At 42.8% G+C, this 16,084-nt stretch overlaps 1 protein-coding gene across 7 annotated transcripts in view; it reads left to right on the top strand.

Annotated features, from left to right (window-relative positions):
• Positions 1–16,084, top strand: part of LOC109901341 (kinase D-interacting substrate of 220 kDa B) — a 56,404-nt gene that overhangs the window by 7,804 nt on the left and 32,516 nt on the right. For all 7 annotated transcript variants that reach the window (XM_031836977.1, XM_031836978.1, XM_031836975.1 and 4 more), the window contains exons 5-16: positions 1,503–1,601; positions 1,766–1,867; positions 2,010–2,108; positions 2,954–3,151; positions 3,254–3,352; positions 3,691–3,789; positions 3,893–3,991; positions 10,983–11,160; positions 11,570–11,734; positions 14,213–14,392; positions 14,881–15,046; positions 15,708–15,859. In XM_031836977.1, the coding sequence (XP_031692837.1) occupies positions 1,503–1,601; positions 1,766–1,867; positions 2,010–2,108; positions 2,954–3,151; positions 3,254–3,352; positions 3,691–3,789; positions 3,893–3,991; positions 10,983–11,160; positions 11,570–11,734; positions 14,213–14,392; positions 14,881–15,046; positions 15,708–15,859 (1,636 nt within the window). The remainder of the gene's footprint in view (positions 1–1,502; positions 1,602–1,765; positions 1,868–2,009; positions 2,109–2,953; positions 3,152–3,253; positions 3,353–3,690; positions 3,790–3,892; positions 3,992–10,982; positions 11,161–11,569; positions 11,735–14,212; positions 14,393–14,880; positions 15,047–15,707; positions 15,860–16,084) is intronic.

Raw genomic sequence — 16,084 nt, 5'->3', positions numbered from 1 at the left:
AATTTGTGGAATTTTCTTTTCCGCAAATCGGTTGTGTTGTGACAAGGTAGGGTATACAGAAGATAACCCTATTTGGTAAAAGATCAAGTCCATATTATGGCAAGAACAGCTCAAATAACAAAGAGAAACGACAGTCCATCATTACTTTAACATGAAGGTCAGTCAATCCGGAAAATGTAAAGAACTTTGGAAGTTTCTTCAACTGCAGTCGCAAAAACCATCTAAACCGCGCTATAATGAAACTGGCTCTCACGAGGACCGACGCATGAAAGGATGTCCCAGAGTTACCTCTGCTGCAGAGGATAAGTTCATTAGGTTTAACTGCACCTCAGATTGCAGCCCAAATAAATGCTTCACAGAGTTCAAGTAACAGACACATCTCAACATCAACTGTTCAGAGCAGACAGTATGAATCAGGCCTTCATGGCGAATTGCTGCAAAGAAACCACTACTAAAGGACACCAACAAGAAGAAGAAGAAGAATAATTTTTTTTGGGCCAAGAAACACGAGCAATGGACATTAGACCGGTGGAAATCTGTCCTTTGGTCTGATGAGTCTGATGAGATTTCTGAGACGCAGAGTAGGTGAACGGATGATCTCTGCATGTGTGGTTCCCACCGTGAAGCATGGAGGAAGAGGTGTTGGGGTACTTTCCTGGTGACACTGTCTGTGATTTATTTAGAATTCCAGCATGGCTACAACAGCATTCCGCAGCGATAAGCCATCCCATCTGGTTTGTGCTTAGTGGGACTATCATTTGTTTTTCAACAGGACAATGATCCAACACACCTCCAGGCTGTGTAAGGGCTATTTGACCAAGAAGGAGAGTGATGGAGTGCTGCATAAGATGACCTGGCCTCCACAATCACCCGATCTCAACCCAATTGAGATGGTTTGGGACGAGTTGGACTGCAGAGTGAAGGAAAAGCAGCCAACAAGTGCTCAGCATATGTGGGAACTCCTTCAAGACTGTTGGAAAAGCATTCCAGGTGATTACCTCATGAAGCTGGTAGAGAGAATGCCAAGAGTGCAAGCTGTCATCAAGGCAAAGGGTGGCTACTTTGAAGAATCTCAAGTATAAAATATATTTGGATTTGTTTAACACTTTTTTGGTTACTACATGATTCCATATGTGTTATTTCATAGTTTTGATGTATTCACTATTGTACTACAATGTAGAAAATAGTAAAAATCAAGAAAAACCCTTGAATGAGTAGGTGTTCCAACTTTTGACTGGTACTGTATATTATACTGTACAGTCCTATCTCAGCAGCGCTTACATAGGGCACAGGGACATGCTGAGACACTCAATAAGTTAAACTGGCCACAATCAGTAATAAGCTATAATGTTTTGTTGATTGTATCAACTTGATTTCTATGCTTGTTCCAGTCCACTTCAGTTAGTGTTTTCAATAAAAACACAGAGCTATTCAATGTACTTGAAGGTAGTGTAATGTGTGCAGGAATGTGTTTGTGTACAGTAATTGATGTTGTTCTGTAGGGAGGCTGGACGGCCCTCATGTGGGCTGCCTATAAAGGCCGCGTGGAGGTAACCGAGGTTCTCCTTGAGAACGGAGCCAACCCCAACACTACTGGGCAGGTAATGGCAGTCAATCAAATACCTATTAATGGCGTATTCCTCACACGGTTAATGGTGTTCCTATACCTGCCATAAACCCTCATGGCTAAGGAGATGCAGTACGTCACATCCCCATCTATCCAGCCATTGACTAAGTACCTCTGACTCTCTGTCTTCCTCATCAGCAATACAGTGTGTACCCCATCATCTGGGCAGCAGGCAGAGGTCATGCTGAGATCGTCCAGGTCTTGCTGGAGAACGGAGCCAAGGTCAACTGCTCTGACAAGGTGAGACAACTGATTGGGACGCATGGCTGGGCAATGCCAACCTTTGGGTTTATGGTGGCCCACTGGGTTAGTGGTGCCCCAGTTTGGCCAGAAATAGGGACCTGTGCCAGTATGGATAACCCTGTGTGTCTTTCTTTCTCAGTATGGTACCACCCCTCTGATCTGGGCAGCCAGGAAGGGCAATTTTGACTGTGTGATGCACCTGCTGGAGAATGGAGCTGATGTCGACCAGGAGGGGGCGGTATGTCTCTACGCCACAGAAATACAATATCATGTTAATGAACAAACATTCTAATGAACAAACATTCTAATGAACAGACATTCTAATGAACAGACATTCTAATGAACAGACATTCTAATGGACAGACATTCTAATGAACAGCATTCTAATGAACAGACGTTCTAATGAACAGACGTTCTAATGAACAAACGTTCTAATGAACAGACGTTCTAATGAACAGACGTTCTAATGAACAGACATTCTAATGAACAGACATTCTAATGAACAGACATTCTAATGAACAGACATTCTAATGGACAGACATTCTAATGAACAGACATTCTAATGAACAGACATTCTAATGAACAGACATTCTAATGGACAGACATTCTAATGGACAGACATTCTAATGAACAGACATTCTAATGAACAGACATTCTAATGAACAGACATTCTAATGAACAGACATTCTAATTGACAGACATTCTAATGAACAGACATTCTAATGGACAGACATTCTAATGGACAGACATTCTAAGGGACAGACATTCTAAGGGACAGACATTCTAATGAACAGATATTCTAATGAACAGATATTCTAATGAACAAACATTCTAATGAACAAACATTCTAATGAACAGATATTCTAATGAACAGACATTCTAATGAACAGACATTCTAATGAACAGACATTCTAATGAACAGACATTCTAATGAACAGATATTCTAATGAACAGAAATGTTAATGAACATTGTTGTTCTGCAGTCTACACCTCTCACTCTATCACCTGTCTAAAGTCATAGAGAAAGGCTCTGTACTTCTGTTTCTCTCCATCTTCCTCCAATCTTCTCCCTCCCCCTTGTAGAACTCGATGACAGCTCTGATCGTGGCAGTGAAGGGAGGTTTCCCTGAGGTGGTGAAGGAGCTTCTGAAGAGGAACCCTAACGTCAACATGACAGACAAGGACGGCAACACAGCCCTGATGATCGCTGCCAAGGAGGGCTATACTGAGATAGTACAGGACCTGCTGGATGCTGGCACCTACGTCAACATACCAGACAGGGTGGGCAAGGGAGTGCACACACAGATTGTGGATTATAAGTGCTGTATTGAGATGTGGATGTTGTGTAAGCTGTGTACTGACCTGTGTGTGTGTGTTGTACAGAGTGGAGACACGGTGCTTATCGGAGCAGTGAGAGGAGGACATGTGGAGATAGTGAGGGCTCTGCTGCACAAATATGCTGACATAGACATCAGAGGACAGGTAGGGAGTCTGACGCCTGACTACTCATATAATATATGTGAGTATGTATGCCATTTAGCAGATGCTTTTATTCAAAGTGATTTACAGTCATGCATGCACACATTTAATTGAACCCACTATCCTGGCATTGCAAGCATCATGCTCTACCAACTGAGCTACAGAGACCCATAACTTGTGTCCCAAATGTCACTCTACTGCGTGTATGTATAGTGCACTACTTTTGACCAGGGCCCATAGGGCTCTGATGAAAATGAGTGCACTATATAGGGGATGGGGACACAGATATTCAATACTACATTATTGATGACAGTAAATGCAATCCACCTCACCTTCTGCAGGACAACAAGACAGCCCTGTACTGGGCTGTGGAGAAAGGCAACGCCACCATGGTGAGAGATATCCTCCAGTGCAACCCCGACACAGAGACCTGCACCAAGGTGAGAGAAAACACCGTACAGTAAATCTAACCAGACGCACACACACAGTCACCTATTCTATTTAAACGGCTTTCTCACCTGTTTTTATGTGGTCTGATGTCAGGATTTAGAGAGCCCTCTGATCAAAGCTACTAAGATGAGGAACATTGACATAGTGGAGCTTCTGCTGGACAAAGGAGCCAAGGTGTCTGCTGTGGACAAGGTACACCTCTTTTACGTCTCTACCCATATAAAGCATTTTATAAACTGGGTGGTTCGAGCCCTGAATGCTGATTGGCTGACATACTGTGCTGGCTTGGTTATTTTCTATCCACATGGTCCTTTCTAGCACAGTTTCAGAAACTATGTTGGAAGCGTAACCAGGCCAGTCTAGTACAGTTCGGCTTGGTTACTTAACATTATAAACTGGGTGGTTTGAGTCCTGAATGCTGATTGGCTGACAGCTGTGGTATATCACGGGTATGACAAAACATTTACTTTTACTGTTCTAATTACGTTGGTAGCCAGTTTATAATAGCAATAAGGCACCTTGGGGGTTTGTGATATATGGACAATATACACTCCATGTTGCGTCATGCATAAGAACAGCCCTTAGCCTTGGTATATTGGCCATATACCACACCTCCTCGGGCGTTATTGCTTAAATATTTTCACGGAGTGTACAAAACATGCTCTTTCCATGACATAGTTTTCACCTGGTCAGTCTATGATCCCTAATTGATGTCAATCAGTGTAGATGAAGGGAAGGAGCCAGGTTAAAGAAGAATTTTTAAGCCTCGAGATAATTGAGACAAGGATTGTATATGTTTTTCATTTAGAGGGTGACAGATTTAAGGCCCCTGGGAACGGGGTATGTTAGTAGGTGCCAGTCTCACCGTTTTGAGTTTGTCAAGAACTGCAACACTGCTGAGTTTTTCATACTCAACAGTTTCCAGTGTGTATCAAGAATGGTTCACCACGGGCCTCCCGAGTGGCGCATTGCATGCAGTGATAGAGGCGTTACTACGGTCCCAGGTTCATATGCCGGGCTATGCCACAACCGGCTGTGGTCGGGAGTCCCACAGGACAATGCACAATTGGCCCAGCATTGTCCGGTTTAGGGGAGGGTTTGGCCGGTTGGGCTTTACTTGGCTTATCGCACTCTAGTGACTCCTTGTGGCGGGCCGGATGCCTGCGGGCTGACCCCGGATGCCAGTTGAACTGTGTTTCCTCCGACACATTGGTGCAGCTGGCTTCCGGGTTAAGCTGGCGGGTGGTAAGGAGCACGGGTAGGCGGACCTTGTTTCAGAGGACGCATGACTCCACCTTCGCCTTTGGGGAGTCGCAGCGATGAGCCAAGATTGAAAAAAGGGGTAAAATACATTGTTTCACCACTAGTGATGAAAATGTTTGTCAATTTTGTTGCCGACTAACCAACGCCCATTAACTGGTGAACAAATGGTTAAATTAATTCCAAACAGTAAAATGAAGTGACCAACAGAAAATACTATGCATGGAAGGAACTGACATTTTAAGAGCTTAAAAAACATGTGACAATAGCAAGCCTATCCTCTCAAATTATTGAACATGCAACTACTGTAATGAAGCCGAGAATGCAGGACACCACTTCTCTAAAAGACACACCTGATGCCCTCACCTGACAGAGACGAGAGAAACATGAGAGAAAGGCCCTACACCTCGGCCAGAGTGTCCGTGGTACACTAAATTTACGAACGGACAATCTGACAATGCTATGAATTTACAAACACTCAGAGCACACTCTGAGCGCTATCTGGCACTCCAGCGTTATCTTGGCTGTGTGCTTAGGGTCGTTTAGTTTAGAATCCTTTAGTTGCCTTTTGGCATACTCCAAGCGAGCTATCATGTGCCTTTTACTCAGGAGTGGCTTCTGTCTGACCACTCTACCACAAAGGCCTAATTGGTGGAGTGCTGCAGAGATGGTTGTCCTTCTGGAAGGTTCTCCCATCTCCACAGAGGAACTCTGGAGCTCTGTCAGAGTGACCATCAGGTTCTTGGTCACCTCCCTGACCAAGGCCCTTTCCCCCCGATTGCTCAGTTTGGCTGGGTGGCCAGCTCTAGGAAGAGTCTTGGTAGTTCCAAACTTCTTCCATTTAAGAGTGATGGAGGCCACTGTGTTCTTGAGGACCTTTAATGCTGCAGAAATTTTTTGGCACCTTCCTTAGATCTGTGCTTCGACACAATCCTGTCTCAGAACGCTACGGACAATTCCTTCGGTCTCATGGCTTGGTTTTTGCTCTGACATGCACTGTCAACTGTGGGACCTTGTATAGACAGGTGTGTGCCTTTCCAAATCATGTCCTATCAATTTAATTCACCACAGGTGGACTCCAATCAAGTTGTAGAAACATCTCAAGAATAATCAATGGAAACAGAATGTACATGGGCTCAATTTCGAGTCTCATAGCAAAGAGTCTAAATACTTATGTAATTAAGGTATTTCTAAAAAACTGTTTTTGCTTTGTCATTGTGGGGTATTGTGTGTAGTGATTAATGAGGAAAACATTTTTTATTTAATCCCTTTTAGAATAACGCCGTAACGTAACAAAATGTGGAAAAGGGGAAGGGGTCTGAGTGCTTTCCGAATGCACTGTACATACAAGGGTGAAAGTAGATTTAATTTCTTACTGGTACGGGACACTCAAGTGCGCGCACGCATTTTTTTAAATAGGCCAACTATAAAAATTACAGGGTGGCCATCTCTGCTGACAAACAGATCAATAAAAACAATGTTGTCTGATCCATATAATCGGCCTATGAAAAGGGGAGACGCAAATACAATATGACGTCCATCTAACTCGGAGGAGGAAATTATTGTCCAAAAACAAACGAAGTAGCATTGACCCAATGATAAAGACAGTGAATATGCACACTCACCAGGGATATGGCCGATGTTCTCCGCTAGTGCCAATTAAGTTAAGAATATTGATAACTAAAAGACAGATTGGATTGTTTTCATTGTTATCAATAGCAATTTTGCTTTCCAAAACATTTTTCCGCAATTTATATGTTTAAATATTGAGATATGCCTGGCTGGGTCTCTCTGCTTTTGACAGTCGCAACTCAACAAACATCTATTTGGTATTTGCAAATTGCAGGCTATGCTGTTTAAATCAATCCACTTGTCTTTTTTTCTTCTTTTTTTAGCTAATGATCCTCTGTGGCCAAATCATGCTTTCATGTAGTAGCCTATTTTAAATGATTGTATTTATTTCTGTATAAACAGGATTAGGCTAATTAGGCTGTATCATTTTGGCAATTTACTTTAGGGAAAGCTTCGCTTCCTCTAGCTTCACGGCACCTGTGCCTTTTAATGTGGTATAAACACAACTAGTCATGATGTATTCATCTGATATGTCAAACAATCACTTAAAACCTCTACGGGATTGGTGTCCCCCCCCCGCAGGATGGTTGAGTTAACGTAGGCTAATGTGATTAGCATGAGGTTGTAAGTAACAAACGTTTTTCCCAGGACATAGACATATCTGATATGGGCAGAAACCTTCAATACTTGTTAATCTAATTGCACTGTCCAATTTACAGTAGCTATTACAGTGAAATAATACCATGCTATTGTTTGAGGAGAGTGCACAGTTATGAACTTGAAAATATATTAATAAACCAATTAGGCACATTTGGGCAGTCTTGATACAACATTTTGAACAGATATGCAATGGTTTATTGGATCAGTCTAAAACTTTGCACATATACACTGCTGCCATTTAGTGGCCAAAATCTAAATTGCGCCTGTTTCTTTTTTTCCTTTGTATTATCTTTTACCAGATCTAATGTTTTATATTCTCCTACATTAATCCACAAGCTTTGTGAAATTGTTACATTTCAAATGGTATAAAGAATATGCATATCCTTGCTTCAGGTCCTGAGCTGCAGGCAGTTAGATTTGGGTATGTCATTTTAGGTGAACATTTTTTTTTTAAAGGGTCCGATCCTTAAGAGATTCAAAGGTGCTCCTGTTGGCTTCCTGCGCACATTCTTTCACTCACAAAATAATTGAAGCATCCAAACCCCAACAGTGCGCTGTGCATCTGCAATTTGTTGAATGGAAAGAGACATCAGTTACAAAACACCTGCAGGTATTGTAATGACATTCTGTGATTGTCATTAGGCCTACACTTGTAGCCTGAATTGATGCATCCAAGGTTGTCCACGCGCGCCTCGGTCTCGGCCACTCATGTCCACGTGCGTCTCGCCTCTCATCTCCACTTTAACTCAAACCACAGTGGAACGTATACCACCTGGTTTCCAGTCCATTTGCAAATGTTTCATGTGGCTGACATGCAGTAATGTTAAATAATGGTGTTATAGCCTAATGGTGTTATAGCCTAATGGTGTTATAGCCTAATGGTGTTATAGCCTAATGGTGTTATAGTCTAATAGCTTTTTGGGCATGTTGTATTAATTGTGATATGTTTTACCGGCACGGCATACCCCCACTATTTATTTTGCCAGGATACCGTACCACCTTACTTTCACCCCTGTATATATCTAAATTCAGCAAAAAAAAGAAACGTTCCCTTTTCAGGACCCTGTCTTTCAAAGATAATTTGTAAAAAGCCAAGTAACTTCACAAATCTTCATTGTAAAGGGTTTAAACACTGTTTCCTATGTTTGTTCAATGAACCATAAACAATTAATGAACATGCACCTGTGGAACGGTCATTAAGACACTACCAGCTTACAGACAGTAGGCAATTAAGGTCACAGTTATGAAAACGTAGGACACTAAAGAGGCCTTTCTACAGACTCTGAAAGTTGCCCAGGGTTCCTCCTCATCTGCGTGAACGTGCCTTAGGCATGCTGCAAGGAGGCATGACTGCAGATGTGGCCAGGGCAATAAATGGTAATGTCCATCCTGTGAGACACCTAAGACAGCGCTACAGGGAGACAGGACAGACAGCTGATTGGCCTCGCAGTGGCAACAACAACTGCTCGAGTTACACCAGGAACACACAATCCCTCCATCAGTGCTCAGACTCTCCGCAATAGGCTGAGAGAGGCTGGACTGAGGGCTTGTAGCCTTTTATAAGGCAGGTCCTCACCAGACATCACCAGCAACAACGTCGCCTATGGGCACAAACCCACCGTCGCTGTACCAGACAGGACTGGCAAAAAGTGCTCTTCACTGAGTTGCGGTTTTGTCTCACCAGGGGTGATGGTCGGATTCATGTTTATTGTCAAAGGAATGAGCGTTTCACCCTGAGGCCTGTACTCTGGAGCGGGATCGAGGTGGAGGGTCTGGAACGGTGTGTCACAGCATCATCGGACTGTGCCTGCAATGACAACCAGCAATCTCAATGCTGTGCGTTACAGGGAAGACATCCTCCTCCCTCATGTGGTACTCTTACTGCAGGCTCATCCTGACATGACCCTCCAGCATGATGACAATGCCACCAGCCATACTGCTCGTTCTGTGCGTGATTTCCTGGAAGACAGGAATGTCAGTGTTCTGCCATGGCCAGTGAAGAGCCCGGATCTCAATCCCATTGAGCACGTCTGGGACCTGTTGGGTCGGACGGTGAGGGCTAGGGCCATTCCCCCCCAGAAATGTCTGGGAACTTGCAGGTGCCTTGGTGGAAGAGAGGGGTAACATCTCACAGCAAGAACTGGCAAATCTGGTGCAGTCCATGAGGAGGAGATGCACTGCAGTACTTAATGCAGCTGGTGGCCACACCAGATACAGACTGTTACTTTTGACCCCCCTTTTGTTCAGGAACACATTATTTCATTTCTGTTAGTCACATGTCTGTGGAACTTGTTCAGTTTATGTCTGTTGTTGAATTTTGTTATGTTCATACAAATATTCACACATGTTAAGTTTGCTGAAAATAAACGCAGTTGACAGTGAGAGGCGTTTCTTCTTTTTTTGCTGAGTTTATATATACTGTATATACATTGTCCATAATTATTGGCACCATTTGATGAAGATGAACAAAAAACTGTATAAAATAAATAATACAAATACTGATCTATATTGCGTGCTATTTTTTGTTGTTGAAATGGTTATTTTATACGAATAGAATTGCTTAACTAATAATCTCAAAAAAAGAGGGGTAAAAAAGATTGGCACCGCTGGTTTCAATACTGATACTGAGCATTTTTCTCAAATGTTTAATGAGATTGTACACATTGGGAGGGATCTTAGACCTTTGCTCTATACAGCTTCTTTCCAGAGCTCTATTTTCATGTCATTAAACATAGCACCGGTTCCAATCCAAGTGCCAATGCTGTTTATCAAACTCCAGGCGGTGCTATGGTCAGGTGACATGAAAATACATATTTTTGGCCACTTGGACACAAGTATATGCAGAAAAGTATCTACATTTGTCAATGGCCATCTCAGCTACTGGACTTGAACCCAATTGAAAACCTCTTGTTTGAATTAAAGAGGGTAGTCCATAAGAGCAGACAAACTTTATCAAGGATTTGGAAAGATTCTGTTAGGAGGAATGGTCCCAACGTTTCAGCCAATCTCATGGAACATTTGAGAAAAAGGCTCAGTGTCGTTATTCTCACAAGGGGAGACTGCTAGAGTATTGAAAACAGGGGTCCACTATCTTCTTTAGATTGTTTTGTATTAATTGTTAAACAGAATCTCTCTGAGCAATTGTATTAGTCTAAAATAATCAAATGTTTCAATTTTTTGGAGAACATAATATACTATATTATTTATGTATTTTTTTGCTCATCTTTATCAAAGGATCCAGTGATACGTAATCTGTTAAAGGCAGAAGAGACAGTAGGTCTACAATCTGATACATGGAAAAAGAAAAGGAGAGCCACACACTCTAGGAACTCCGATGCAATAATTTAATAACCTAATAACCAACGTTTGGACAGACAAGCTGGCTTCATCAGGGTATAATGACAAACACTGAGGGTCACTAGTTGTACAGTGTCAAAGGACACACAGGTGTCTGTTATTATGGCCGAGTGTGGCCTGATATCATTGGTTAATTCTCAGATATTAAAAATAACATACCAAAAACATGAATGGATATCATACGATCATAGATACAATTTGGCTACATAGGCCTACAAACATTTACAATGAATAGCAAAATCACAATCACAAGAAAGACTTTGATCTGAAGCCAATGTTGATACCGAAGGGAGCAACGCTCTTTAAATTAAAGATACCAACCGTCTTTCTCTAGAGAGGTGACACCCCCCTCCACATTGCCATCCGTGGGCGGAGCCGCAGACTGGCGGAGCTCCTCCTTCGTAACCCTAAAGATGGCCGCCTGCTCTACAGGCCCAACAAGGCCGGCGAGACCCCCTACAACATCGACTGCAGCCACCAGAAGAGCATCCTCACCCAGATCTTTGGAGCCCGTAAGTTTCCTTACTCTCCGGCAGCTCAGTCACTTTCGCCAGTTAAAGGAAAATTCCACCCAGTTTCTTTAGTCTATTGTTGACTAATGAAAGTTTTCAAGATATGTAGCTTTCAAAATACAGAAATCATCCCTGTAATAATGCCTTTTTCAAGATATATAAAACCTTGATTGCTGACAAGCAAAACATTTTGGGACTATGCCAACAATGGACTAATTAAACTAATACCAAAATATTGTTTTGGGGTGGTTTTCCTTTAATAGTCTAACTGCTATAACCTTTGTGCTGGACGATAGGGTGTACAGAAATTGACAAAGAAAATTGGTACACACAAATTATACACTGTATGTACTCTCATCTAGAACTGTGTTGACTAACCTCATCCTATCTTTCTATGTGTCCCTCCCAGGACACCTGTCCCCTACTGAGTCTGATGGGGACATGCTGGGTTATGACCTGTACAGCAGTGCCCTGGCTGACATTCTCAGTGAGCCCACCATGCAGCCACCCATCTGTGTGGGCCTGTACGCCCAGTGGGGCAGCGGCAAGTCTTTCTTGCTCAAGAAACTGGAGGGTAAGGAACTAGGCAGTCCTCTTGTCAAGGCTCCACTCACTTCTATACAAGAGTCTAAGCGTTTATTATACTGCTCAAATAGAACAGAGCTCAACTGTCAAACATAAAAATAATGATATGTTAAAAATATGTTATACATGTTAATAATAAGATCGCTGTTAAGGCCAGGCATCACACCCTAATAGAGTAATTGTGTTGGAGAACAGAACGTTCTCCAACACAATTACCAGACTAGATATAGTTGTATGTAATCTTCTGACCCAATGGAATTGTGATTTAGTGAATTGTATGTACAGTTCAAGTCGGAAGTTTACATACACTTAGGTTGGAGTCATTAAAACTCGTTTTTCAACCACTCCACAAATTTCTTGTTAACAAACTATAGTTTTGGCAAGTCGGTTAGGACATCTACTTTGTACATGACATAAGTCATTTTTCCAACAATTGTTTACAGACAGATTATTTCACTTACAATTCACTGTATCACAATTCCAGTGGTTCATACCCTAAGTTGACTGTGCCTTTAAACAGCTTGGAAAATGTCAGAAAATGATGTCATGGCTTTAGAAGCTTCTGATAGGCTAATTGACATCATTTGAGTCAATTGGAGGCCTACCTTCAAACTCAGTGCCTCTTTGCTTGACATCATGGGAAAATCAAAAGAAATTAGCCAAGACCTCAGAAAAAAAATTGTAGACCTCCACAAGTCTGGTTCATCCTTGGGAGCAATTTCCAAACGCCTGAAGGTACCACGTTCGTTTGTACAAACAATAGTACGCAAGTATACACACCATGGGACCAAGCAGCCGTCATACCACTCAGGAAGGAGGCGCATTCTGTCTCCTAGAGATGAACGTACTTTAGTGCGAAAAGTACAAATCAATCCCAGAAGACCACCATCCCAACTGTGAAGCACGGGGTTGGAAGTATCATGTTGTGGGGGTGCTTTGCTGTAGGAGGGACTGGTGCACTTCACAAAATAGATTGCATCATGAGGAAGGAACATTATGTGGATATATTGAAGCAACATCTCAAGACATCAGGAAGTTAAAGCTTGGTCACAAATGGGTCTTCTAAATGGACAATGACCCCAAGCATACTTCCAAAGTTGTGGCAAAATGGCTTAAGGACAACAAAGTCAAGGTATTGGAGTGGCCATCACAAAGCCCTGACCTCAATCCGATAGAAAATTTGTGGGCAGAACTGAAAAAGCTTGTGTGAGCAAGGAGGCCTACAAACCTGACTCAGTTACACCAGCTCTGTCAGGAGAAATGGGCCAAAATTCACCCAACTTATTGTGGGAAGCTTGTGGAAGGCTATCCAAAACGTTTGACCCAAGTTAAACAATTTAAAGGCTATGCTACCAAATTCTAATTGAGTGTATGTAAACTTCTGACCCACTGGGAATATTATGAAATAAATAAATGCTGAAATAATTAATTCTCTCAACTCTTATTCTGACATTTCACATTCTTAAAATAAAGTGGTGATCCTAACTGACAGGGGACTTTTACTAGGATTAAATGTCAGGAATTGTGAATAACTGAGTTTAAATGTATTTGGTTTTAAAGTGTATGTAAACTTCTGACTTCAACTATACATACTGTATGTTACATACTGTACTTTAACAATGCAATAATGCAACCAAACTTCAACAAGCAATGCAAACAAAAAAATCTGAAATATTGTTTACAAATATGCAAATTAAATTAAATTAATTAAATTAAATTAAATCCATTTTTCTGGACTCTGGAGGAAGTTAGCCTATATTAAAATTGTTAACATTGCTTAAGACACTCCAGGACCTGACTTATAGTAACATATTGAGGATAAATACTTCTTTCTACCTGTAAAATACTATAGAAAGGTATGGAAAAATCTTTTTTGGCAGGTTTTTCTGAAGAAAATGTCATGTAGAGTAGAAATTTGACAATGTATCAACAATTCCCTATGTCTAAGTCTGAATAATAAGTTTAAGGATAACCACGCAACATTTGGTGAATGCAGATGCTTCCAAGGCTGAGAAACACGAGTTGGCGTGTAGGAAACGTCTGACTTCCAGGAAATGGCAGTTAAAGACAAGTACACTGAATTTAGACTTAGAAACACCAAACTGCTATTTAGACCCAATCACCATCTCTTCAAAGTAAGTTAATATATATAGTCCAGTTTGTTACATTCTCTATGAGATGGGCTTTTTAAATTGTGTGTGATTTAATGTAGTGGTTTGAAATAATGGATCATCAACATTTTGACTTTGTTGTTTTTACTTTTTGAGAAAATGAATATTACTGGTTCAAAATACCAAACAATCTCAAAATTCATAAGTAGAGGCAAAAAAATGTCATTTTAGCCTGTGGTGCCTGGATTTAATATTAACAGATGATTTTATCAGATACTTATAAGATTGAGTTTTACAAATGAACCTACAATCTCATAAGAATCTTTATCCTCCTTTCATCTCCTTCCTCTCTTCAGATGAGATGAAGACGTTTGCTGGCCAGCAGGTGGAGCCGTTGTTCCAGTTCTCCTGGCTGGTGGGGTTCATGTCCCTGCTGCTGTGTGGTTCTGTAGCTCTGGTCCTGGGCTTCACCGTCGACCCCAAGCTGGCCATCGCTGTCTCCCTCAGCCTGCTGGCCTTGCTCTATGTCTGCTTCGGTGAGACCGTCACTCTGTCATCCATTTCCTATGGTCTAGTAGTCGTTGCTATCCGTGATCGTTGGTACATCCCTACCCCCATTGACGTTGAAATGTAAAATGGTTAAGCAAAGTTAAGGTTAGGTAAGGGCTATGGTTATAAGGTTAGGTTTAGGCTCCCGAGGATCCCGTAGCCTATGCTCCCGAGTGGCGCAGCGGTCTAAGGCACTGCATCTTGGTGCTAGAGGTGTCACTACAGACCCTGGTTTGATTCCAGGCTGTATCACAACCATCCGTGATTGGGAATCCAATAGGGCGGTGCACAATTGGCCACTTTCAATGACACAGTAAGAGCTCATTCTAACTGTCTGTCTCTCTGGCTTTTCCAAACACTTTCAATGACACAGTAAGAGTTTGACGCAGTAACTCTGTTTGTCTTCCTTTGTTTTGTAGTGGAGGCGGCTTTTAATGATCCAGTTAGGAGATAACAGTTTCCCTCTCTTGTGTAGTGGTGGTGTACTTCGGCAGTCGTCGTGAGGGTGAGAACTGGAGCTGGGCGTGGGTGATAAGTACCCGCTTGGCCCGACACATCGGTTACCTGGAGCTGCTACTCAAACTGATGTTTGTCAACCCCCCTGACCTGCCAGAGCAGACCACCCGCGCTCTGCCTGTTAGGTACACACACAAACCACCCGCGCTCTGCCCGTTAGGTACACACACAAACCACCCATGTCCTGCCTGTTAGGTACACACACAAATCACCCATGTCCTGCCCGTTAGGTACACACACAAACCACCCGCGCTCTGCCCGTTAGGTACACACACAAACCACCCGCGCTCTGCCCGTTAGGTACACACACAAACCACCCATGTCCTGCCTGTTAGGTACACACACAAACCACCCATGTCCTGCCCGTTAGGTACACACACAAACCACCCATGTCCTGCCCGTTAGGTACACACACAAACCACCCGCGCTCTGCCAGTTAGGTACACACACAAACCACCCGCTCTCTGCCTGTTAGGTACACACACAAACCACCCATGTCCTGCCCGTTAGGTACACACACAAACCACCCGCGCTCTGCCCGTTAGGTACACACACAAACCACCCATGTCCTGCCCGTTAGGTACACACACAGACCACCCGCGCTCTGCCCGTTAGGTACACACACAAACCACCCATGTCCTGCCCGTTAGGTACACACACAAACCACCCATGTCCTGCCCGTTAGGTACACACACAAACCACCCATGTCCTGCCCGTCAGGTACCTTTTATAAGTTGTAGTTTGTGTTTGACCGATTATTTAATGTCCACCCCTTTACTGTTGCAGGTTCCTGTTCACTGACTACAACCGTCTGTCCAGTGTGGGAGGGGAGACCAGCCTGGCAGAGATGATAGCCACCCTGTCTGATGCCTGTGAGAGGGAGTTTGGCTTCATGGCCACCCGCCTCTTCAGGGTCTTCAAGACAGAGGAATCACAAGGTAACCAATGACCAGAGGAATCACTAGGCAATGACCAGAGGAATCACTAGGCAATGACCAGAGGAATCACTAGGCAATGACCAGAGGAATCACAAGGTAACCAATGAGCAGAGGAATCACAAGGTAACCAATGAGCAGAGGAATCACTAGGTAATCACTTGCTCCTGAGTGGCGCAACGGTCTAAGGCACTGCATCGCAGTGCTAGAGGCGTCCCTACAGACCCT

This window comes from Oncorhynchus kisutch, linkage group LG12 (assembly GCF_002021735.2).
Source record: "Oncorhynchus kisutch isolate 150728-3 linkage group LG12, Okis_V2, whole genome shotgun sequence".
NCBI lineage: Eukaryota > Metazoa > Chordata > Actinopteri > Salmoniformes > Salmonidae > Oncorhynchus > Oncorhynchus kisutch.
The sequence above is the reverse complement of the archived record's forward strand: the minus strand, read 5'-3'. Positions and strand labels throughout refer to the sequence as shown.